Source organism: Armigeres subalbatus, chromosome 1 (genome assembly GCF_024139115.2).
Source record: "Armigeres subalbatus isolate Guangzhou_Male chromosome 1, GZ_Asu_2, whole genome shotgun sequence".
NCBI classification, from domain to species: Eukaryota; Metazoa; Arthropoda; class Insecta; order Diptera; family Culicidae; genus Armigeres; species Armigeres subalbatus.
The window spans coordinates 70,411,522-70,438,317 of NC_085139.1; the positions used below are offsets into that span (position 1 = coordinate 70,411,522).

Here is a 26,796-nt window from a genome sequence, read left to right on the forward strand (position 1 = left end):
TCTTTTATTCCGCTACCTGTTGATGGTGTTGGTTTGCGGGAGAGAGCTCAGATTCGTCAAATCGTCGTTTAAATCTTTGTTTACAAAAGCAGATAAGTCGTTTTGAAAATTTTGTCTTGATGTATTATCAATTTCCCACCTTATCGGCCGCGACGATTTGAAATCGTCGCAAAACAAATTGACGCCAAAATCGTCGCCAGCAGAAATGGCCATAAGATCTGTCAAATCAACTGTGAACAAAATTTTATATACTCAATAATCACATTATTTCCCAAAATTGAACCCTGTTTTTAATGCAGATTGACATTATTTTCTAATAAAACTAACATAATTTTAGAATAAAGATGTTGGCGACGATTTTGATAGTGCCTAAAAAATGGTCGGCGCGTTTTGTTACCAAGGAAACAGACAATATTTTAATTATTTTTTATTCGGGAAAGCACATCGGGATGGGGGGTTTTTGGAAACAACGTGTTCCGTGCTACGTAATATTTGAACAGACCTTAATTTGATGTGTGAAACGTTTCGTAACGGGATTTTGAAAATTCTCGTTCGCACACGCACACAAACATGCATTTAAAAGCAACTGTCAAACGCGCGGAATCGCAAAAGCTGGACGTCATGAGCGCATTGTTTTCGTGTTTGATTGAGAAAAACGTGGATCATCTGAAAAACGGAATAAATCATTAGGTTTTGTTCTTTTTTATCGCAAAATCGTTGAAATTTGTTATAAAGTGTTCGCGATTCGTAATCATAAATGAGTAAGGAAGAGGAAGCCCCAGCAAGACGTGAGTGTTTTAATTTTAATTAGTGAAAAGGTGTAATAGGTGTCGAGCGACGGCGTCTCCTTAGCTTATTTGGGGTCAATTTATATTCTATTTAACAACTATACTATCTTTGTAGTGACCCGCGGAGCGCTCCGACGGATGTCGGTAGACCAGGAACCGACATCTGCTCCCGGAACACCAAAGAAAACTGCTGCCACGTCTAAGAAGCTGACCGTGCTCGATGCCATTAAGGAAGGAAGCAATGGACCATCCGATGCCGAGGTTGACCAGTCCACATCCCGTACTCCAAAGGCCAAGAAAGATACATCTTCGGTAGGAAACCGGTCGCTCAGGACTGAAAAGAAATCTCAGTTGAATAGTACCGGCATTGCTGATTTGACGGTGGATAACTTGGAAGCATTTGATAATCAACAGAGTTTGCTTCCTTTTCCAAAGCGACGACCATCGCAGGATCAAACGCTGACGCCGCAGACTTTACCGAAGCGTGTAACTCGACGGAATAGTGTAACCTCGGAGGATGGCAACCTGGTAACAGCAACTCCTAAGGCATCCAGAACCCGGCACAGCATTGCGGCACCGGCCGTCATATTGGAGGACGATGAAAAAGAAGAGCAAGTTAATGTCTCCACGGCTGAAGCTGATTTATCCGATCTGGATATTAGGAAACTTCGCAACAGATCTATTTCCAATTCTCCTGTCATGCGGGTGACCCCATCCAGTCGGAACACATCGGTAACATCTCTCAAAGACGAAGAAGTTAGCAACAGCCCCACAAAGGAAACTTGTACGAACGCGTCGATAACATCCCTCAGAGACGAAGGAAATATCAACAGCCCTAGCAAGGAAACTTGTGTGGCTGCTGTCGTTGAACCAAAGCAACCAGAAAACGATGAAGTGACAGAAAAACCATCGAACGTGGATGTGGAGACTGTCACTTTAGAGGAAAGTAACATCGTGGCAGACGTGAGCAGTATGATTGCCAAAAGCCCTCAACGGTTGCATAAGGATGTGAAGTTTGACGAGGGTACACCGGAGCAGCTTAATAAGACCAAATATCCGAAGACACCGATTGCTGCATCCGGAGAGAAGAAGCGCAAGCTGAGCGAGAAAAACAATGATTCGTTGGCAACCGTAAGTTTTTTTTTGTTATTTTGTTCAACAAAATCGCTTTTGTATTTCTGTAATTATCAAAAATGGGCAAGATCGAATTATGTTCTTGAAAGTGTTATCACAAATATATTTGTTTCAAAAGCTTAGCTTAGCTTTCACTGACCACACATATCTATGATTGCTACTCCGTGATTGACCAGAATCAGTGAAATTGCACAAAAAATCAACTGAATGATTAATTGCGGGATTGAACAAACTCGGGTACTTATTCAAAAGGACGTATGTGATTTTGTAAACAAAGATTCAAGCGTCGGTTTGTTCAATCTAATGGCACTTCCATGCAAACCATCACCACAGACAGGTAGGCTTCGGTGTGGGTTTGCGTGGGAGGGTCACCAGATTGGACAAATCGACGTAACAAATCGAAAGTAACCATTGCCACTACGTAGAATAATGAAGGTTTTCTTTTACATTGTCGGCCTATTTAGTCAAATTACATTCATAGACATTTCAAATTTGCAATTTAAGAAGTTTTCTCTGTAAGAATTTACGTCTGCTGTTAGGTAATCAAAATTAAAAAAAAAATGATAGATTATTTATTCTGGATATAATTTCAGGTTTCGGATATAATCATCGTCGATGAGACCATCAAGGATTCGCCTCAGCTAGCCGACCAGCAAACTGAGGAGCCGAAAACCCCCACAAAGTTGAATGAAACGCCCAAGGAAACCATCGAAGATAAAGTGGAAGATATGAAAACGGAACAGGTATCTCTCGACAAATCTATCGACGCTTCACTAGTCAACATCGTTGAGGAAGTTTGCGAAAACATAAGCAAGGCGGACGAGTCAATGTCGGTTCTGGACACCCCCAAACCCAAGTCACAATTTACCCATCTTCGTGAAAATGCTTCCTCGACGCCGATCACAACAAAACGCCCCCCGTTGAATGAGATCCCAGAAGAAGAGCAGAAGCAAGAAACATCTACCTCTGAATCGTGGAGCCAAGCCGTGAAAGGTTCTGGGAAGGATAAGGGTATCGATGTGTTTAGTGTTAGAAAGCAGGAGGAAGAGGAAAAGCAAGAGGAAGAGACACATAAGTTGAATGAGTCGTTGAAGAGGAAGTCACTGGAGATGAAGTTTGATTCTGCGGAGGCAAAAACAGATGAAGAAAGTGAAGATGACGAAGAGGAAATCAATGTTTCACAGAAGAGAAGTAGTTATGTGGATGATGAAGCTATGGAAGTGGAAGATTATGAGTCGGGTGACTCGATGGACAGTGAAACAAGGGAGGAAATTGAAAATAATAAGATTGAAGAACATGGAGAAACCATCGGAAGTCAGGATACGGATTCAGAGAATGATGGTGAAGACGGTGAGGATGAAGACTCTTGGATTGCTTCTGATGCGGAGGAGGACGATGAGTTACTGGAAGGCACTGGTGACGATCTGGACTTAGAAGTCACAAATAACAAACATAAGGGTAATAAAAAGCGAAAACGAATAATCCAACAGTTGGACTCAAGTGAAGATGAAGATGAAAAGATAAAAAATCAAATGGAAAAAACGATTACCAAGCTGGACGAAACCAGTGCATCACAAGACAGATCTCCGAAGAAGAATGATTCGCTAAAGTGTTTGGACAGTTCAAAAAATGATTCACTGAAAAAGAGTCCGGCGTCACCGCGTAAATCTGTTGGAGCAAAAGATTCCAAGCTAAGCCAATCGCGTGAAGAAGTAAGTGTGGATAAATCTGAGCATTCCGAATCAGTCGAATCGGCTAGTTCACCAATAGCGAAGGAAAGTCCTGCAAAGTATCAAGACTCACCTAAATCCGTAAAGAAATCTCCCTCTATTGTCTCACCGGATGTATCAGAACTAATCAAATCTCCGAAGAAGACCCCTTCGAGAGCATCGCTAGTTGCTGAGCCATCAGATCCTAAAAGTGCTTTGAAACATTCTTCAATCGTGGAAGCTAATGATGTTTCGGACCCAACTAATCCACGCAAATCCCTCTCAGCACCGGTTCTCATTTCGGCCGATTTCTACTCGTCTTCGGCGAAGAAACGTAACACTGTCAATGCTACCGTGCCCAATGGGGAAGGTGTGGAGGAACCGGTCCAAGAAAAGCCGGAACAAACGAACCGACAAGACAGGCTGAGCAACTTGGTCACCAATCCAGCAGCGTTGGCTCTTGCTAAGAAAAACAAACGACTTTCGCAGGGGTTGTCCCCTGTGGTCAGCAAACAGGATAAACGTGCCTCCCTGCCGGGTGTATTCCCGGTCGACAAGGAAGTAGACAGTCCTCTTAAAAGAAAGGCAGACAACAAGATTGAAGAAACCGAACAGGAAGATGCCGTTGAGCCGATGGAAGTGGATGACGAAGAGGAGAATGAAGAGGAGAAGGTAGTTGAACCGTCTCCCAAAAAGTCGCCAGTGGTAAAGAAAATACCGAAGGATTTAAGCGAGTTTAACACGGACGCTATTTTGTCGCGTTGTAACGAAATCGTTCGGGCTGATAAGGAAAAGCGGAAGGAAGGTGCTACGCTGCGGCAGAAGAAGAAGGTAATTGGCTATATGTTTCTACGTTTTGTATGCCTTTTGTATATATCTTTTACTCTCTCGTACATTAATCAACCCGACCAATTGTGGTGATGTATGTGTGTGTGTGCGCGCGCAAACAAGTCTCACTTTTTGGTATTTTGCTGACAACACGACGGGGAATCCTCCCTCCCCTCGGATATGTGATCTTGATGCGATGAGTGGGCTTACGCCATTAGCACTGAGATGGTAACCAAAGACATATTGTGTCCTGCTCGTGGTGGTATCAAGCATTGACGGACTGATTTGGTATTGCATATGAATTATGCCAAACGGCAATTAATTTGGAATCATATGCAATTTGTGCTAAATTGCCTTCATGTCAAACGGCCTTCAATTTGACATCGCATACACATTATGCCAAATGGCCATTATGCCAAATGACCTTTCAATTTATCACCGCATACAAATCATGCCGAATGGCTTTATGCTAAACGGCATTATGCCAAAAGGGGTACCGCCAAGAAGGGGAAAACCCGTATGGCATAATGTAGTTCGACTTGAATGTCTAAAGGCCATTTTTTTATTCATTGGTTTATTTAGAGGCTCACGGCGATAACGGCTTAACAGAGCCGAACTTTATGTTCAATACTAGAACCTTTTTCGTTCTTATTCTTCACATTTTCTCTTCTCGAAGAAATCGATAACATGTCTCATTACCCTGATCGCCGCACACTTTTTTTGTTTCACCATCTATACGCTTTGTTGACCACCGGCGTTTGTTCGTTGTCTCGATAAAGTCCGTTGATGAGTTAGATGTTCCGTCGTGGTCGTCGTCGATGTCAGTCCATTCGTCGTCGTTTGGTTGCCGTTCTTCAATAGTAGGTGCATTCAGTCTTGTTTGTGCACTGGTACGTATCACATCGATATTGTTCGCTCTGTGAAGCAAGTCAATAACATCTCTTTTTCTCTACCTACGCTCACAACTATTGTGCGGCAAATGCCGGTCCCCAACGATGATAGTCTGCCCGTGCGGCGGATAAGAAAATACAACGAGGCAAATTCCGGTCCGTTTTTGATAATCGCAGAATCAAGAAACGGTGCCAACATTGTTGCTACTAAAATAGGAAAAATGCTAATCCAAAAGTTCGGAAGCGATTATATCCGATCTATTCCGATGTCAAAGAAGAAGCTAAAAATCTTGATGCGCACAGCTCGGGCCGCCAACCTACTGGTGGAAACAGAGCAAGAAAACATAAAATTCTCGATCCCGCAACGTTTAGTGGAGTGCCTCGGTGTGGCTTACATCGAGCCCGAAGTGGATACGGAGGAATTAACAACGGCTGTTGCATTCGATAAAGCTAAAATGTACCAAACAGAAAATCCACCGGTAGTTGAGTGTCGTCGCATAACCAAAAAAGCGAATGATGGCTCAATCAAATCGTTGTATACTGTCATATTTACATTCGATGGTCTAGTGCTCCCTCCCACGTCGAGATAAACAATGTGCTGTATGCAGTTAAGCCTTACGTGTACCAAACTCGTCAATGTGGTAACTGTTGGCGATTGGGACACGACAAGAAGAATTGTAAAAGTGCTATACGCTGCCCCAACTGTCTGGAAGGAAATAATGATCCCGAACATCAATGTATGCAGGAAAATCCCCAGTGTGTCAATTGTCAGGGTGCTCATAAAGCAAATGATCCCAGAAGATGTCAAAAATCATCACAAAGAAGAAGCAAGATGCTGAACGCCAACACTCTCATTCTCAAGGATATATTGACTGGTTCTGTTCCGTGATACAGGAAGAATCCGGAACTACTATTCACCAAGAAAACAATCAGTGTACTCAATCTATGGAATGTGCATCAATAACCGTCTCTCTAGAATCTGCATCGTCAACCGTCTCACCTTCTTTGAATAATTCCGTCATGACTGCTCCTGCACCGAAACGCCGTTTGAATGACACCGACTGGCACGAGGAGCTTCCCCAACTCGAGGTAAACATTTCGGAAGGGGTATGCAAATCTATTCAGTCCGGTATGGTCTCAAATGAGGTAGTGGATGTAATGGCCGAAGTCCTGGAGGTCGCTCCTGGAGATGTGGAATCAAGAATCAAAATTCGTGATCTCGTTCTTGACAGAATTTCCGAGATGGTCAATAATCACGTAAAGCAGTATCTCAATACGTTACGCTTATGATAATAATCCACGCTAGTGGATACAATGGATGTTGAATCAATACGATGTTTGCAATGGAATTGCCGAGGTTTGCTCAGCAAACGCTCGGTGCTGATTGACCTTATTAACGAACTCCAATCTAGTATCGTCTTCTTAAGTGAGACTCATCTCGATCGAACTACGTATCTAAACATCCCGCATTATGTAACATTTCGTAAAGATCATCGTAGAAACTCAATGGGCGTTGCACTTGCGATTCGAAAAGAATTGAACCCTTCGGCCTTTCAACTGAATACTCACGTTGATATCCAGCATATTTCCTGTCAAGTTCGAACTAGTGTCGGCGTTATAACGATTGTATCCATCTACATATACCCTCAAGCGAACGTATCGGAGAACAATTTTATTCAATTTTTCCGTTCGATACCAAAACCCTACGTCGTTGGTGGAGATTTTAACGCCAAGCATCAGATGTGGGGGAATCATAGTGAAAATCAACGTGGCCGTTACTTATATGAAGCTCTGGATTCGGAAAATCTCATCGTTCTTAATAATGGTGAATCAACACGTTTCGACCAAAATCATTCATGGAGTGCTATCGATCTCACTATAACTTCACCAGAAGTAAGTCTGCTGTTCGGCTGGAAAGTTCTTGACAATCCTGCAGGAAGTGACCATTTTCCTATCGTGTTCGGGTTACTAGACACAACAATCCAACAAACTCAGACAATTTTAAATTGGAAGAAAATAAAATGGGAAACATATACTAGCAAAATAGCTAATGACTTGGAAGCTTTCGAACAAACTGGAGAGACGTTGGACTATGTCGGATTTTTTGGGATGGTATGGAATGCTCTCGTACATTCCGCACCTAATCCCACATTAAGATCTGGAAATACGAAGATTCCGCAACCGTACTGGGACGAAGAACTCACCTCAGCCAAACAGGAATCCAGAGCGGCATTCAAATCATGGAAACGAGTGTTAACCACGCAGAAAAAACTACGTTAAAAACAAACATATTCTAGGTAAATCCAAACAATAATTCAGTTTGTTCTGGCATCAAAAATAAATATGTTTGGATCAAACATATTGTTGCATTTGAAGCGAACGAAAACTTTTTTTTGAATCAAAATGTGCGTTTCAAGTTGTTTCAACCAGCTAAATGTTTGAAGCAAACATGGGTATTATTGTTTTGGTTCTGCCATTCATAATATTTTCTTATCAATTCTACCAATTTTCATATTCTGGTAGCATTTGACTACCAGATTTCACAATTCTAATCGTTCATATTTGATTTACTTACCTTTCTGTACCTGAAAAACATCCTTATCATCAATTTGGAAGCAAGAAAACATATTATTCCACGCTTGCTCCTGCTTCTCTGTTGACCTCCGATCGGATCCGATCCGAACTCGAGTTTTTGTTTACTTTTGCAAGAGCGAGCGAGGGGTTGCCCACTAGTGTTCGTATAAAACAAACAGGGATTTAATTTGGTTTTAAAAATAAATATGTTTGATTCAAACATTTTACCATTTTGGAAGTAAATATGTATATTTTTGAAGCAAATGGATGAAATTTGTATCCGTGACATACGAAGCTTACGAAGCCTACAGGAAATCTGAAAACCAATTTAGAGAAATGATAAAGGAGAAGAAAACATTGAGCTGGAAAGTGTTTTGTGATGGTCTCGATAGCTCTACCTCAATCAACACACTTTGGAAAATGGCACGTCGCTACAAAGGTCGAACTGCTTCAGGGAGTCGTCAAAGTATCTCCAATGCCGTTCTGGAGGGTTTACTGGATAAACTTGCCCCCTGCTGTTCTCGAAACATTCCCATTGAGTTTCCAGCATGCACTTGTGGAGATCATATTAGAGGCAATTACTTTTCTATGTGTGATCTACAAGCTGTTATTAAGACTGGAAAGGATACGGCACCTGGTGCTGATGGTGTTTCATATTCCGCCATTGCAAACCTTCCATCTATTGGAATGCAGACATTGCTTAGGATCTACAACCGAATTTTTGAGAACGGAGAGCTGCCTAGTGAGTGGAAGCTTTTTCAAATAATAGCCATACCAAAGCCGGGACAACAGATAAGCTCTGCCTCAACGATTCGTCCAATTGCTCTAGCGTCTTGTTTCCGTAAGACATATGAAGCAATGGTTAAAGAAAAGTTAGAATGGTATATCGAAAATAAACAACTTTTTCCATTCGAGATGTGTGGATTTCGAAAAGGGAAAAGCACGGTTGACGCTGTCAGCATTATTATCGAGGAATCTTATCGGGCATTTCAAAGACGTGAACATGTTATTCTGTGCAGTATCGATATTAAAAGTGCTTATGATAATGTGGATATCAACTGTTTAGTTGCAGAAATGAGAGTAATGGGCATTGATGTGTGCATGAGCAAGGCAGTGTGATGGCTCTTCCAAGAAAGAATAATTGTGATAAAAACTAATGACAAGCAGGAAATTCTCCGTACTACGTGGAAAGGACTCCCTCAAGGATCTCCGTTGAGTCCTATTTGCTTCAATATTCTAGTAACCAGAATGATGAAGAATATTCCTAGACGTATCATTCGAGTGGGGTATGCTGATGACTTCACCATAGCTGTTTGTGGTAATCTCCTGGAAGAAACGAGTGAAGTCTTGCAAGCCGGTTTAAATTGTTTGGTAGAAGACATCTCTAACATTGGCCTTGAACTATCATCGACGAAATGCCACGTCATGGTTATTTCGAAGGTTAAATTCGACGAAGTTCCAATAATTCGCATCGATGAAGAAATATTACCAGTTGTGGAATCTGTGAAGCTACTTGGAATACAGCTAACATCAAACCTGTCGTGGTCACGCCATGTAAACTATGTGAAACAACGCTCGCTTCCGTATGTTAATTTTCTAAGAAGTATAGCTGGACAATATTGGGGAGCGCACCCCCGAACCATGCTCCAAATATACAAATCGGTTGTATGTCAATGCCCAGAATACCAATCCCCAGAATCAGTTCCCCAGAATGGTATTTCCCAGAATTCCATTTCCCAGAACGACCAATTCTCCAGAATGATATTCCCCAGAATGCACCATTTCCCGGAAAAGAAATCCCCAGAATGACCCATTCCCCAGAAAAAAAAACCCAGAATGACCCGTTCCCCAGAAAAAGGTATCAGTCTAAGAAACTATGTTTTTCGCTGTCATTTCTATAAATTAAAAATACTAGATACTATATTTCTTTGCAAAAATACTTATATTGAAGTACGCATTTGCCCGGAATAAGGTAAAACGACATATGCTGCCTTATTTTAAAGCACGCATTTGCCCGGAATAGAGCCCATTTGATATGTTCGTTAGGGCTCACATATAATACGAAGGAGCATATAATCCATTATACTCGTTGTTCATATTGGGGGAAGCCCATATGGCATAATGCCATTTGGCATAATGCCATTTGGCATAATGCCGTTTGGCATAAAGCCGTTTGGCATAATGACCATTTTTCATAATCGTTGAAAAGAGTATGAAATGCAATGGGTCGTAAGAATATATGATTTCCATTTTTAGAAGTATGTATTTACCTGGAATAAGGCAAAAGAGTAGATGACTTTTTATTTAAAAGTATGCGTTTGCCCGGAAAAAAGGCAAACGAGTAGATAACTACCCGAGCAAAGCCTGACATCATAATGAGAGCAAAAAGAAAACATATTTTGATATCGACATCAAATTAAAATCATAAACTTAATCATAAACATAAACATCATATCATAAACATAAACATAAACTTTGATATTCATGATTGATAACTTATATAGGTATCAATTTGATGTTGATTTCTGAATAATATGAACCGATATTAAACTGATTACTTATTTCGTTATCCAACCGTTATCCGTAAAACCAATATCAAAATCAGTTTTTGATTTGCTCTCATCGACAGCAGAAATAATTTTCAATTTGATGTCACAGTAAGATTTTTCTGCTAAACATTTTGTTATTTTAACCGTTGAAACGACCAAAAGGATATCATGCTGAGTTATCAAAATTAGGCGATTTCATAACAACAAAATTAGTTATCGATCGCTCGGGTACTTCTTCAAAAGTATGCATTTGCCCGGAAAAGGTAAATCACTTATTAAGTGATAAGAGTAAATCACTTATTTTTTTTAATACACATTTGACCGGGATAATGCAAAAGAGTAGATGACTCCTTCTTTAAAAGTACGCATTTGCCCGGGATAATGCAAAAGAGCAGATGACTTCTTCTTTAAAAGTATGCGTTTGCCCGGAAAAAGGCAAACGAGTAGATAACTACTTCTTCAAAAGTACGCATTTGCCAGGAAAAAGGCAGAAGAGTAAATGACTCCTTCTTTAAAAGTACGCATTTGCCCGGGATGAAGCAAAAGAGTAGATGACTCCTTCTTTAAAAGTATGCATTTTCCCGGAATAAGGCAAAAGAGTAGATGACTCCTTCTTTAAAAGTTTGCATTTGCCCGGGATGAAGCAATTACGAAGTATTTAGTCTAAGCTAGGAAATTGTGCATTCTGGGCTATAATTTTCTGGGGATTAGGACATTCTGGGGAATGTCTTTCGGGGGATGGAGGCATTCTGGGAAATGTCTTTCTGGGGATAGGGGCATTCTGGGGAATGTCTTTCTGGGGATTGTGGTATTCTGGGGAATGGTTTTCTGGGGAGTAGTGCATTCAGGGGAATTAATTTCTGGGGAATCACTTTCTAGGCAATGGGTTTCTGGGGTATGACATACAATCATACAAATCATGTGTCCGCCCAATTGTCGAATATGGTGGAGTTCTTTTGGAACGGATACCGAGAAAAGACGCTTTGACTCTAGATCGGATTCAGTACTCGTGTATTCGTATTTGCCTCGGGTCTACTAAAACGACTCATACAGGTTCATTGGAAGTGATGGCCGGATTAACACCTCTGGGTATTCGGAGAGACACAGCTAGATTACGGTTTGTCAACAGGAGGTTGGGCTTAGAATCCTGGCTTAGAAGATGTAATCCCCCGAATCATCGATACACCTCGATATTTTCGCAACCTATTTCCTGTTTGCAAGATTTCTTCCACTGTAATCATAGCCTTCCAAACCTACCTTGCTTTCTTTTCGACCCAGTAGTGAGGAAAAAGCAACTTTCCATCAATCTTCGAATGCAGTCGATCATGAAACAACCTGGAGAGCTGTCCGCAAACGAATTAGTAGTGAGAGAAATAAGGAAATCCTTTGGTGAAGCCCATGTATGTGCGACCGATGGATCTAAGGGTTCAAATGGAACAGGATACGCAGTTGTGAATAACTTCATGGCGCCCCGTATTTGTGTGAGACTACCGCAAAGCATATCTGTGTACATGGCAGAGCTTCTCGCAATACTGAGTGCAGTGCGTCTCATCAAAAATTCCGCTAGGGGAAAGTACGTTGTGATGACAGACAGCATGAGTGTCCTGAAAGGTCTTCAATCGAGAGACATTAATTCATCAACTCCAAAGGCCTGGTTCGAAATTAAGGAAACAGTACACTTAACGGAGTCCGAGGGTTTTGACATCACATTCTTCTGGGTTCCTTCCCACAGTGGCGTTGTCATGAATGAAGAAGCAGACGAACTGGCAAAAGAAGCGTGCATTAGCGGAGCGGAACAACAACATCAGCTGACTCATCTAGATATTAGCTTCCCGGCGAAGCAAAAAGGACTGCGTATATGGCAGGATAACTGGTCCGAAGGAACAAAAGGTCGTTTCTGCAATAGTATTCTGCGCACTGTCTCTCAGCAACCCTGGTTCATGGACGATCCGTTCAATCGAAGACAGGTAGTCATTCTGTGTAAACTTATCAGCAACCACTCCCGCCTCCCGGCTCATCTCACACGTAACAGGATTATAGACGACGACACGTGCTCTTGTGGCGAAGCGCGTGGTGATCCAGATCATGTGTTATTCGAGTGTGTCAGATTTGTAAATCAGAGACATAAACTTTGGGCAATTCTAACTAGAAAACATGTAATACCAGATCTGAAAACTATACTTAAGGAAAAAGACATTGTCATTCTTACTACTTTAACAAATTTTGTAATTGAATGTAATATTGATATGTAGTAGGTTGTAGCTAACACTTGGCAGGCTATGTGTATATAAGTAAAGCCAAATAAAAACCAAAAAAAAAAAAAAAAATAGGTGCATTAGATGTTGTTAATTGCTGATCGATGCCCAGCGGGGGAAAGTCAGCTTTTTTGAATGAAACATCGTGTGAAGCAGAAGGATTTGCAGCAGTCGTAGATTTATTGCTTTCGACAGATTCGGTGCACGTTTGGATGCGGTGCCTCGCCACAACGGCTACATTGTTTTGGCTGATTACAATATGTAACCATTGTTACTTCGTTGCCAATTGATATGAAGGATGGGTTGTGACGAAGAAGGTTAATACGCAATTCTCTCACCCCATTTGATATCCCGGGGAAATAACGACCGTTTGGAATAAATCTTACAACTGAAATAGCTAATCGTATATGAATATTTAGAAAAACATTTGAAAAGGGCGTAACAGCCAAATTTTATTCCTTCTGATTCTTCATCCACATATATAACTGTATATGTAGATGCACGAGGAAGGCACAAAAATAACTAAAGTGTAATAATCTGATTTTTTTTTCTCGATTTCTTTACCAAAAATAGGACGAAAGACGCCGCAAACGGGAACAGGAGCAGCCAGATGAAACAGCTGAGGGCGAAACAGATGAATCGCCAGAACAGAAGAAGAAAAAGAAAAAGAAGAAGAAAGTTGTGAATTATCTACTGGAAGAATTGGGCGAATCCAAGCAGGACCAAGTAGCTCGTGCCCTGCAGCGTAAGCTGGCTTTGGTGGAGGTTAAACGGAAACGCAAGAAGATGAAGAGAGCGGCCAAACTGCGACAACAACTCAACAAGGAAAACCAACTGGAAGAAACATCGGTCGAAGGAATCGCCGCTAAGTTAGAAAAGAAGGCCAAGAAGGCTAAGAAGGCAGAAAATCCTGTGGAAAATTTGGGTCTGGTGGACCAGCAACCGGTGGTGAAACGAGCCATCTCCGCATTCGCCATGTACAGCGAGCAGATCCAAGACCTCAAGAAGGCCCAGTTGAAAAAGAAGAAACCGAAGAGCAAGCAACTGAAAGACAAAAATCAACAACCATCAGCAGCAGAAGAAGTGCAGGCAGCTCTTCGGATCAAATCTGACTCAACGGTGAAGGAAGAAAAATCCTCTAAACACAAGCATTCGAAGGAAAATTCAACTGACGAAATACCATCGCTGGGAGAGCATTCCATGGCAGGTAAGAAAAAGAATGTTTCTGAAAAAGAGGATACCGCACCTGAGGATGATTTTGTCACGGAGAAACGTAAGAAAAGGCCCAAATCGACATCAGTCGATCCGATTAAGGTGGTCGTATCCGATGTACCATCGTTGGGAGAGCATTCCAAGCGTGATAAGAAAAAGAACGTTTTTGAAAATGAGGATGGCGCTCCTGAGGAACATATTGTGAAGGAAAAACATAAGAAAAAGCACAAATCGACATCAGTCGATCCGATTGAGGCGGTCGTATCCGAAGTATCATCGTTGGGAGAACATTCCAAGCGAGATAAGAAAAAGAATGTTTCTGAAAATGAGGATGGCACACCAGGGGAACAACTTGTCAAAGAGAAACATAAGAAAAAGCACAAATCGGTATCGGTCGATCCGATTGAGGCGATCGTATCCGAAAAGAACAAACTGCAGCAAGTGAACACTGCCCCACTGAAGTCGGTGGTGTCGCTCGACGACGAACTGGCCCAGTTAAAAATGACTCTTAGCGACCCGATCACCAGAGTAGTCAAGAAGCAAAAATTATCCCGCAAAGAATCCAGCACTGCAACCGCTACGGTACGGGAAGTAACTCCACCACGCAAGACGACGGGTAAATTGAAGGCACTCAGTCGGTTGGAATCTGGTTTCCTAGAAGAACCTGTGACACCGGATCACAAACTTTTGAAGCGCAATTACGGCTTCCAAGAGGAACCCGTCACTCCGAAGGCTATCCACTTCAAAGTTTCCAGTGTGCTGCCTGCTGGACAGGAAGCACTCAAACAGGAGGCAGATGCAGCCAAGAAAAGGAAAATCTCACACCCGAACTCGAATCGCATTCGGCCGGAGGATGTGAAAGAACCAGTGAAAGGGCTTCCCTTGCCCATCTGGACCAAATCGGGAGCGTTTGCAGTCGAGGAGCTAGCGACGAATAAATCAAACAAGTCGTCCAAGAAGGCGACCGATAGAGGAGATTACGTTCCATTGAGTGTCAACGGTGCGGGTAGCAGTTCGACCGAATTCTTGGTGAAACCCCTCGGTGGCAAGGGCAAGCGAGAGGACAAAACGAGCAGCGGCATGGTGAAGGCTCATCGGATCGATTCGGCGACTCTGGACGACGCGGTTGTCAATTTCAAAAAACAGGCCATTTTCGGTAAGAGTTCTCATTTGAGGGAAAAGAAGCCGAAACTTTGAAGCGGTGTCTTTTGTTTTGCCGTTTACTGAATGTTCTGTTTCTTTTCTATTGATTTAACAAAGTTCTTTTTAGCTTGTTTTAAGGAATTTATAAAATGTAATTGTTTATACACTTTACAATACAAAATGATGATTAGTTAATTCACTTCGAAATTTCCTCCCCATAATATTTACAAGGGTTTCTCCATTTTACAAATTGCGGTTCACGGACGACACCCTCTACCGGTTGGGTTTATTCTTCGATTAAAGTAAAATAGTTGGTTGAAAAAAAAAGACTTGTTTCTGAAATAATTTCATGTTTATTGTCGGTAATTCTCAAAACTTCGACGAGTATCACAACTTCTTATAAATTTTAAATCCGACATCTGCCACGGATACTCAACACTCCATAAACGTGTAGAAGTCGTCCTCGGCGTTTGCATGGCTTTCAGTCAAATGACTTGCCGGGAAGCAATCGGTGGTGAAGTCCCGCGAAGCTTCGTCCAGTAGATTATCCGTGTCGAATGGATGCTCGGTTACTACCGGTTGTACGGCGGCCACCGAGGGAGTAAGTTCCGGTTGTTGGTGCGGTGGAATATTGGCCAACATTACCGACAGATCATCATGTTGATCGTCTTTGATGAGACCAACTGTTATTGGGTTCTGTTGTGGCATCGATGGAGGAAGTGATGTTAGGAGAGGTTCTGATGGCGAAAGCAGTGATTTCGGTACAATTTCCTCCAACAGAGGATCATGTACGGTGGTGTCTTCCTCTTCCGGTAGGATAGGGTGAGCTTTGGCATAGTGCTTTTTCAGGTCCCACGTAAAACGGAATTTACTGGAGCATAATTTACATCCATGTGGATATTCTGCAGTGTGAACCATCATGTGCGACCGTAGCTGGTAGGGATGGGCGAATCGTATTGGACACATGGGGCACTGATGCTTTCGGAAATTTTGATCATGCGATCGGGTGTGTTTGTACAGAATAGCCTTTGTGAAAAAGGCTTTGCCACAAATATCACAGCTGTATCGCCGGACGTTAGCATGACAATTGAGGTGATCCTTCAGTCGGTACTGGAATGAAATTGCAAATAATTAATCTAGAATTTGCACTATGTCGATTTTGGTATGGAATCTGGACCTCTGTGTATTAATTTAGTAACAAAAAAAAAACACTCACCAGTTTGTGAAACTTTTTATTGCAAATCTGACACTCGATTCGCTTCTCCTGTCGGTGGAACACCAGATGGGATCGCAGTGTGCTCGTGTTGGTGAACGATTTCCCGCAGATATGGCAAACGGCCAGCTTCGTCGATGTTTTATTCGCGTCCTTTCCAATATCCTGCTCCCCTTTCGATCCACTTTTACTATGCTTGTGCACGTGCACCCTCAGTCCCATCAGAGTTGGCAGCGATTGTCCGCAAATATCACAGGTAAAAGGTCCCCTACGCTTGGAATGTTCGTTCCCTACCATCTCACAAGTTTGTCGATGCTTCTTCAGCTTAGTACAACTTTCAAACGTTCCCTCACAATCCAGACAAACCCACTGAAGTTTGCCGTTGACGACCCGCCGACGGGAATCAGTAGTCGCCTTCTTTGAGGCCGTTTTGGATTGATTCTTTTGTCGCACTTGTTTCACGGGTTTTAGCTTCTTTACAATCTCTTCTTCTTTCTCCTCTTCTGTCGTCTCTGAAGAAGTTTCGGGAAAATCATCAACTCCAAGCAAGTGACCCCCGTCGTTGTCCGCCGTTGCAGGCTGTGGACTGAATCCACCATAATGTTCCTCCGGCTTGATAAAGTCCAAACCCAAAAAGTCCGGGATCACGCTCCTTTCCGCTAGCAGCGAACTGATCTTTTTCTGTCCATCCTCACACCGGCAGCGGAATTCGCGAATCCTTCCGAGGAACTCGGCGCAGGTGGAACAGATCTTGGTGCACCCGACACTGGCATCGATTCCGCTGATGCCCAGCTCGTTGATCAGATCCAGGTGCAGCTCGGATAGGTCGAGCAATATAGGCTCCTCCTTGGCGCACAACCGGCAGATGTGAAGCAGGAGAGATTCTTTGCCGCTTTCGCGCTTCTGTATCAGCTCGTCTACGGCCGATTCGATGATGTTGGTAATGAGATTGTTGTATTCGGTGATGTTCATTGGCTGGGGTAGATTTGTAATTAGTGCTAACAAACAACCTGATTTTAGATTTGAATTACCTGATGAATATTGTCCATTCTAGTAGATTTTTGAAACAATTTTCTGGCCAAAAAAACTGATAAATGATAGAAAATTATGAACAAAATGTTCCTTTTTAATCAATTGAGTCCATTACGTTATTTACAAACACGAGAAAGTTATAAGGGAAAAAAACAAAGCGAACCGAGAGAACACTTCGAACAGTCTAATAAATAGTGCACGACGGGGTACGTGGGCTTTTTCATTGACCTTCATCTTTTGGACCCTTCCTTCGGAAGTGTCTTTAATTTCACTCTGTATGCGTTACGCAGGCGTTTTACGTATTAATCTATCAAGAAATCTCGTGAATTATTAAATAAAATGTATGGTATTTGAAACAAATTCACTTTAATATTGAAAATATAATTATAACAAATGATATGATATGGAAAAAAGCCTATTTTTTTGATTTGTTTCAAAAAAACAAATGATTTTAATTGAGGAACATATAGAAGCATGTACAAAAAAATCTTCTCAGAAAAGCAAAAACGTAAAAATTGAAAGGGATTTCAAAAATTTCTTCTGTGGAAGCTAGATAGCAATTGTGAGCATATTTTGAGACACATATAGACTACTTGTATACAATGTATGCGTGCGTATGTGTGCAAATTTTGAAATTTACTACCATATAAATCTCACTCATTTTTAAGGTGTTAAACAAGTTTAGTTTTACCAAATTAGGCATCCATAAGGCGAAACATATGTTATTATTGAACGCTATTGAGTTTCGCTCGGATCTATGACTAATTTAGTTAGTTCTGGGTTAATTAATATCGAGGTCTCTGGAAACTACTAGTACAATATATCTATGCAACAAGCGTTACGATAGTTACTAATCATATCACAATAACTATTCAATCCGACGAGCGCCTTAGAGATAGGCAGCATGACGTACAGTGCGTTATCATTCCCATGACATCCGCCTTTGGGTAGGCAATTATTTTGTTATTTTCCCGGTGAATCGCCGTGGGAAACTGAGTAGTTTAATCTCGATTTAAATACTGGAGTCTGGAAAAATTTCCTTATAACTAAGGAAGGGTCAAAATCTCACTGTAGGTGGATTAATCTGGTTTTTTTTTTGTATAGACCAATGCAAACTCTAACTTAACCTCACTTATTTTGACAGTTCACAGAGCTTGTTTAGAAGGTGTTAGAAGAAAAATCGATGAAGGGAAAATTAAAATTCATATTTTTAATTTAAAATTGCTGTGATCCGAATATTTTAGTGTTATTCTTTGCATTCAGCATGAAATCAATCGCAAAGGACATCTACATGCGAATAAAATGACGAAACAATTTTATCGGAAGCTGCGCCGGAGTCTAAGTCCCGGAGAAAAAGCTCTGTGAACTGTCAACCTACGTCATCATGCACTGGTCTATTAAATACTTGTTTTGTCCGTCAGGACCTGGCTAGGACCAGGGTTGGTCCAACTCGCCTCTGTGGTCATTCATGTGTGGCTGTGGGGTTGCACGCAGGGTGATGTGCGGATGTTCCGGTGCCTTTTTGGTTTCCGTGCGGGTGTCTGTCGTTTTTATTTATGGATATTGTGTTCTTCTTATATCTGGATTTTTGCTTCTTGGATGTAATCGACTATTTGCTTCATACTTTCTTCGCATTCTTCCTTGAATATGTTTTGCAATGGTTTCATATACTCCAGGACATGATAGTTTACACGTATGTTGTTGAATCTTGGACAGTCGTAAAGGACATGTTGTAAATCTTCACGTTCTCCGCAGTAATCACAGTCGTCGTTCACTTCAAGTTTCCATAAAGCACGTCTTTCTTTTGTGAGAGTGTGTCCAGATCTGATTCGGTTTAGAACTTTGAGCTGGCTCGGATTTAATGACATTCCTTTGGACCATATTTTCTTGTGTGGGTATTTCACAAACGTGAAGTGCCACATACCCTTTTCTGTAGAAATTGTGCCGTATGATCTAGTCCAATCGTCCCATATTTCTTTGGAGCTTGTGATCTTCGCGTCTGCTAGGGTGATGGAATTGAAGAGGGTTTGTTGTTCTTGGGCCTTCGCTACTGCTGCTCTATCTGCGATTTCGTTTCCTTTTATACCCATGTGACTTGGAATCCATTGTATCTTGATCTTATTTCTAAAGCTGGCTTCTTGTATGTCTTGAATGTCCTTGTATATCTCCCAGGCGATATAATTTTCGCCAAAAGTTTTGTCGCCAAGAAGCATTTCACATGCGCTTCTTGAGTCTGTCATGATGACTGCTTTTGTGATCTTATGCTCTTTGATGATTTCTGTGGCTTTTAAGATTGCCAGAAGTTCTGCATTGGTTATTGAGAAGTTGTTGTTTATGTTTTCGGCTATTGTTTGGTTATTTCCGATGTTGTAGATTGCAATAGCAGTGCCTGTGGTCATTTTAGATGCATCAGTGAAAAATTGTTGATAGTCCTTGTACTTTGAGTCGACCGTCTCAAGAAAGAGCTTCCGCCATATTTCGGGACTAAGTTTGGATTTGGTTGCTTGTGATTTTCCCAGTGTTGTGGAGACAATATACGAAAAGTCGAGCATACCGAAGTACTTCATTCTCCTTCGCTGGTGATATTCCCTGTCGGATGGATGAAGTTGGTACACCAAGTCGGCATGCTTGTCTGCTAGTTCCGTGAGATAGGATCCGTTTGGAATTTCCCTGGACAGCGTGCTACTAACGAATTTCAGAAGAGGTGTTCTGTGGTATACTGCCCTTAAGAGTTCTCGTTTTCCCAAGGATTCGATCCTTTGTTGCATTGGCATTTGTCCAGAGTCACATAGCATGACGTGCCACGGAGTGCTTTTAAGGTATCCCATGATGCAGCGGATATAGGCATTTTGGACGACTTGCAGTTTGGCTATGTTCGTTTTTGCCGCAATACCATATACTGGAGCTCCGTATTCCAAGCGACTTCGGATGACCGCATTTCCTACTTTGATCAGCGTTTCTGGATTTGCACGACTTGTTCTTTTCGAGAGCAGCTTCAATAGGTTGAGTTTTTTTCCTGCCTTGTTCCTCACATCCTCAATGTGCTTCCGAAACGTTAGGCTTCTGTCAATCGTTAGTCCTAGATTTATTTATTTATTTATCATCAGACTAAGGCCGGAGTGGCCTGTGCTGCACATAAAAGACTTCTCCATTCAGCTCGGTTCATGGCTGCACTTCGCCAACCACGCAGTCTGCGGAGGGTCCGCAAGTCGTCCTCCACCTGATCGATCCACCTTGCCCGCTGTGCACCTCGCCTTCTTGTTCCCGTCGGATCGTTGTCGAGAACCATTTTCACCGGATTACTGTCCGACATTCTGGCTACATGTGCCCGGCCCACCGCAGTCTTCCGATTTTCGCGGTGTGAACGATGGATGGTTCTCCCAACAGCTGATGCAACTCGTGGTTCATTCGCCTCCTCCACGTACCGTCCGCCATCTGCAACCCACCATAGATGGTACGCAACACTTTCCTTTCGAAAACTCCCAGTGCGCGTTGGTCCTCCACGAGCATCGTCCAGGTCTCGTGTCCGTAGAGAACTACCGGTCTTATAAGCGTTTTGTAGATAGTCAGTTTGGTACGGCGGCGAACTCTATTCGATCGGAGCGTCTTGCGGAGTCCAAAGTACGTACGATTTCCAGCCACTATGCGTCTCCGAATTTCTCTGCTGGTATCGTTATCGGCGGTCACCAGTGAGCCCAAGTACACGAATTCTTCAACCACCTCGATTTCGTCACCACCGATACAAACTCGTGGTGGGTGGCTCACATTGACCTCTCTTGAGCCTCTTCCTATCATGTACTTCGTCTTCGACGTGTTGATGACTAGTCCAATCCGTTTAGCTTCGCTTTTCAGTCTGATGTAGGCTTCCTCCATCCTCTCAAAGTTACGTGCCATGATATCAATGTCGTCGGCGAAACCAAATAACTGGACGGACTTCGTGAAAATCGTACCACTCGTGTCAATCCCTGCCCTTCGTATTACTCCCTCCAAAGCGATGTTGAATAGCAGACACGAAAGACCATCACCTTGCCGTAACCCTCTACGGGTTTCGAAGGGACTCGAGAATGCCCCTGAAACTCGAACTACGCACATCACCCGATCCATCGTCGCCTTGATCAACCGTATCAGTTTATCCGGAAATCCGTTTTCGTGCATTAGCTGCCATAGCTGGTCCCGATCGATTGTATCATATGCCGCTTTGAAGTCGATAAATAGATGATGTGTGGGCACGTTGTATTCGCGGCATTTCTGCAATACCTGACGTATGGCGAACACCTGGTCTGTGGTAGAGCGTTCACCCATAAATCCCGCCTGGTACTGCCCCACGAACTCTCTTGCAATTGGTGTTAGTCGACGGCATAAAATTTGGGAGAGTACCTTGTAGGCGGCGTTCAGCAATGTGATTGCGCGGTAGTTGCTACAATCCAGCTTATCGCCCTTTTTGTAGATGGGACACACGACACCTTCCATCCACTCCTGCGGCAGAACCTCATCCTCCCAAACCTTGGTAATCACCCAGTGCAGCGCTCTAGCCAGTGCTTCACCACCGTGCAGTGTTGGTAAAAAATCAAAATCTCAAAACTCATGGATGATTCAAATCAAGCGTGAGTTGAAACGCACTCAACTCAGTACCTAAAAACTCATGGATGAGTTGAATCATCCATTTGAATCATCGTAGGTTTTCTTTTGTTCTCCTTCGTTAAAAACAGTGAATTGATGTTTGTTGCATAAAATATTAGACACTTTTTTATGTATAAGCAATAAATTGCCCCCAAATTGATTTCAAATGCGTTTTTGAACCAAAATGATTTTTTGGCAAATGAGTGAAATGATGCGTTTTAGCATGAAAAATTCAAGCGTGATGTATTTCTTTAAAATCGCAGATGATTTCGTTCGCACGGGAGCGCTCTTCATTGAGATTTATGAGTGATTTTACCAACACTGCCACCGTGTTTAAACAGCTCTCCTGGTAGTTGGTCAACTCCAGGGGCTTTGTTGTTTTTCAGCCGGCCGATCTCCTCCTGGATTTCCTGGAGATTCGGAGCCGGAAGTCGCATGTCCTGCGCGCGTGCTCCTAGGTTCATTACCATACCGCCACCGTTGTCTGCCATATCGCCATTTAGGTGCTCTTCGTAGTGCTGCCGCCACCTTTGGATCACCTCACGCTCGTTCGTAAGAAGGTTCCCGTTTATGTCCTTACACATATCGGGCTGTGGCACGTGGCCCTTACGTGAACGGTTCAACTTCTCATAGAACTTTCGTGCGTTATTAGCGCGGTACAGTTCCTCCGTCTCTTCACGGTCTCGATCTTCCTGCTGGCGCTTTTTCCTCCGGAAAATCGAGTTTTGTCTGTTCCGCGCCCGTTTGTATCGTGCCTCGTTCGCCCTCGTGCGGTGTTGCAGCAATCTCGCCCATGCTGCATTCTTCTCCTCGACTAACTGCTCACATTCGCCGTCATACCAGTCGTTTCTCTGATCCGGAGCCACCGTGCCTAGTGCAGCGGTTGCGGTGCTTCCAATGGCGGATCGAATATCTCTCCAGCCATCTTCAAGAGATGCTGCGCCTAGCTGCTCTTCCGTTGGGAGTGCCACTTCCAGCTGCTGCGCGTAGTCTTGGGCTAGTCTACCGTCTTGTAGCCGCCCAATGTTAAGCCGCGGCGGACGACTCCGACGCGTGTTGATCACCGTCGAGAGTTTTGAGCGCAGACATACTGCGACGAGGTAGTGGTCGGATTCAATATTCGCACTGCGGTAAGTGCGTACGTTCGTGATGTCGGAGAAGAATTTACCGTCGATTAGAACGTGGTCGATTTGGTTTTCCGTTATTTGATTAGGTGATTTCCATGTGGCCTTGTGGATATTCTTACGGGGAAATTGCTTCGGACTACCATTCCGCGGGAGGCTGCAAAGTTTATGCATCGTTGGCCGTTGTCGTTCGATACGGTATGCAGACTATCCGGTCCGATGACCGGTCTATACATTTCCTCCCTTCCTACCTGAGCGTTCATGTCACCGATGACGATTTTGACGTCCCGCAGTGGGCATCCATCGTATGTCTGCTCCAGCTGCGCATAGAACGCTTCTTTCTCGTCGTCGGATCTCCCTTCGTGTGGGCAGTGCACGTTGATGATGCTATAGTTGAAGAAACGGCCTTTTATCCTCAGCTTGCACATCCTTGCGTTGATTGGCTGCCACCCAATCACGCGTTGGCGCATCTTTCCCAGCACTATGAAGCCGGTTCCCAGCTCGTTGGTGGTGCCACAGCTTTGGTAGAAGGTAGCCGCTCGATGCCCGCTTTTCCACACTTTCTGTCCTGTCCAGCAGACTTCCTGCAGCGCTACGACATCGAAGTTGCGGGGATGTAATTCATCGTAGATTATCCTATCGCAACCTGCGAAGCCTAGCGACTTGCAGTTCCATGTTCCAAGCTTCCAATCGTGATCCTTTATTCGTCGCCCAGGTCGTTGCCGATTGTATCGAGTCGTATTATCTTCTATGTCGTTCGTAATAGTTGTTTTTAAAGGCGGCTTATTGGGCCTGCGCAAACCTCCTGTCTCGTCGGAGGGCCGTCGTGTCAGGGCTGTTTAGCGTCCCACCTAACACCAGGACTTGGGCTTGTGCGCTTTGAGCGGCACACGGTCGCTTTGGCGGAGCCTACTTGCGGATACATGCAGCTTTTTATAGAGGTTTAACAGGGCCCACTGTCAAACCCCACCACATCCTAGGCAGGCGCCACAACTCGCAGATGGCCTGGGGAGGGATCGTCAAGCCCTTGGACATAGTCCCTGCTGCCCCTGTTAGTCCTAGTCGTTAGTCCTAGATACTGGTGGCAATTTACAATATCGATGTTCTCACCTTGGAGTTTAATTCGGAGGTGGTTGATGTTACTTGATACGAAAGGTATAACAGCTGATTTTTGTGTGTTTATTTTCAGGTTCAAGTTGGACAATTTTTCGGTCAGTCGAGGCAGAAATTCGTTCAGGTTGTCGCATGCCTCCTCTATGGTATCTCCAAGGGCTATCGCTGAGAAATCGTCCGCGAATTGTACTAGAATACACTTTTCGTTGGTTAATCGGTGTATCGCTGCCGTGTACAGGTTGAAAAGGACCGGCGAAAGAGGGCATCCTTGCGGTAGCCCTTCGCTAATTTCCGATTTAATCTCACCACCGTCCGTCTCCAATGAAACTATCCTTTTCCTGAGATATTCATGGAGCCAGGATATCAATTTTTCTGGTATTCCAAGTGTCATCAGTTGTTTGAGGAGAATCTCCAAATCGACCGAGTCGAAAGCCATTTTGACATCTAGAAAGGCCACTACGCTGTTTTTGCTCTGATCCTTGGCTTCTTTGACCGCGTTCACTATATAGTTGATGGCTGTTGTGGCTGATACGTTTTTTCGAAATCCGAACGATAGGTCAGGGATGATGTTTTTTAAAGCTGCTATTTCCATTATTCTTCCTTTCACAACTGAGTTTATGAGCTTAATTTCCACGTTCATGAGTGCTATCGGCCTTCTTGAATTGGGCAAACTTGGGTCCACTCCTTTCTTGGGAATGGGTTTTATGGTGGAAATGCGCCATCGGTCGGGAATGCGTTCATTCACGAAGACTCTGTTGAGCATCTCAAAAATTTTGCCTTGCATTTCTGGGTTTAGGTTCTTGAGTATTTCGTAGGATATACTGTTTTCGCCTGGAGATGATTTGTTGTTTTTGGTATTAAGAGCTGTCTCCAACTCTGCGTGTTGCAATGCCATCTCGTACGGCTCGAATCCCGTCTCCGTTCCTCCGGATGGGAGCTGGGCAGCTTTTAGTTTTCCACCAAAGTAGTAGTCCATGAACTCCTTACCTTTCTCCAAATCGATGTCTTTCTTCCCGTTCTTCGTTCCACTGATTGCTGTGTCGACTCCTTTTATGATGTTCCAGAGCTGCCGTGTTGGGGTGGCTTCATCGATCTTTTCCGTTAGCTCCTTGTTGTATCTTCGTTTCTGCCTTCTTACTACTTTCTTGAATTTTGCTCTTTCCTTCTGCAATGTATTGTAGTTGATTTCGGATTTGTTTTTGTTGAAGTTTTTTAGGACTTTCCGTTTCGATTGATACAGTGCGTTGATTTCTGCGTTCCACCATGGCTTAAGAAAGTTTGTTTTCTTGTTTTTGAAGGAGTATGAGGCGGAATCGACTGTTTCTTGGAATATCTGCACCATTTCCTCCGGGGAATAGATGAATTGTGGTCGGATGTTATTTAATGTATCTATCACTTGTAGCTTGTTGACTTTTTTAAACTTTTTTGCCGACATCGGAGAGTTGTCGTCGAATTCGATCCAGATACCGAAATGCGTACTCCCGAACTCTTCCTCCCTCACTGACCAAGATGCTTTCCTCGCTGCTCCTGGAGTCGCTAAAGTTATATCCACCGCAGTGTCGTTCCCGCCAGGGGGGACAACCCTTGTCCCTGAACCGTCGTTTAGTAGAACTGTAACTGAATCTTCGATTAGTGTGTTTATAAACCTTCCTCTAGCACAGATGATCGGATTGGGACTCCAGTTGATGTGATGGGCATTTAAATCAGCTGAGAGAATTGTTTCCCCTTCTAGATTGTCGATAAACGAAAACAGCTCTTCTAGCGCGTTTCGTGTGTGGGTGTTCAAGTTTCCATTTGGTGGCCAGTATGCGGAAATAACGTTGCATTTGTTAAAACCGGCGAAATTTTTGATCTGTACTCCGACAATTTCGATTGGATCTATATCCGGGATTCTCAGTTGTGAGAAATCTAGCTCCTTCCGTAATAAAACGCCGACACCTCCGTACCCCTCATCTCTCCGACTGGAAATCAGTTCGAAATTCTTCATGGAGAAGGGTTCTTTGTGCTTCAACCAAATTTCTTGGAGTGTTGCGAGCTGTATGTCGTTTTCCATCATGCTTACGTATAATTCTTCTCGCGTTTCCATCTGCCTTATACTTTGTATATTGTGCTGTAGGATTCTGATTTTTTTAGTCGCCATTTCTAGTTGTTTCTTCTATTCTGTTGTTTCCCGATTGGAAATGCTCGGTCTCGGTTTTTACGATTTTGTCCAGTTCATTGTAGACTTCGATCAGCAGATGGTCTGTGTCGGTGGTTGTTCCTTGTGTCCCTAGACAGCGCTGTATGTTGTCACGGAGCTGAGTGACCTGACGCAGCCATGACTTTTCATAGAAAACCCTCAATAGGTCTTTCCTCAGTTGCCCAATTAGAACCTCCAGTTCAGTCGTTTTATGGGGATTTCCTGCATATTCCGAATTCGTACCTTCCCGCACGATTCTGGCAAAACTAGCCGGCCTAACCGGAATGCTTCTAGGTTCGCTCAACTGTCTCCTGTTGCCGTTTTTCTCGCTGTGGTGTGCTTTCGATTTCCACCAGTCACCGCGCGAGTTTTGTAACGGGTCGTCGCCATCATCTTCCTCCAACGCTTCGTATCTGTTACTTGTTACTTGATG

At 43.3% G+C, this 26,796-nt stretch overlaps 2 protein-coding genes across 2 annotated transcripts; one reads left to right on the plus strand and one right to left on the minus strand.

The window, feature by feature from the left end:
• Positions 1-587: 587 nt before the first annotated feature.
• Positions 588-15,263, plus strand: LOC134226958 (protein slender lobes-like). Its single transcript, XM_062708107.1, has 4 exons — positions 588-788; positions 904-1,919; positions 2,516-4,462; positions 13,301-15,263. Exons 1-4 carry the CDS (start codon positions 758-760, stop codon positions 15,134-15,136), a joined length of 4,830 nt encoding a protein of 1,609 aa, XP_062564091.1. The 5' UTR covers positions 588-757; the 3' UTR covers positions 15,137-15,263.
• Positions 15,264-15,412: 149 nt separating this feature from the next.
• On the minus strand, positions 15,413-17,492 carry LOC134226964 (transcription factor Ouib-like). The gene is made up of 3 exons (XM_062708118.1): positions 17,327-17,492; positions 16,299-17,270; positions 15,413-16,192 (listed from the first exon to the last, which is right to left on the minus strand). The coding sequence occupies exons 1-3, from the start codon at positions 17,342-17,344 to the stop codon at positions 15,515-15,517; spliced, it is 1,668 nt and encodes a 555-aa protein (XP_062564102.1). The 5' UTR covers positions 17,345-17,492; the 3' UTR covers positions 15,413-15,514.
• Positions 17,493-26,796: the final 9,304 nt, after the last annotated feature.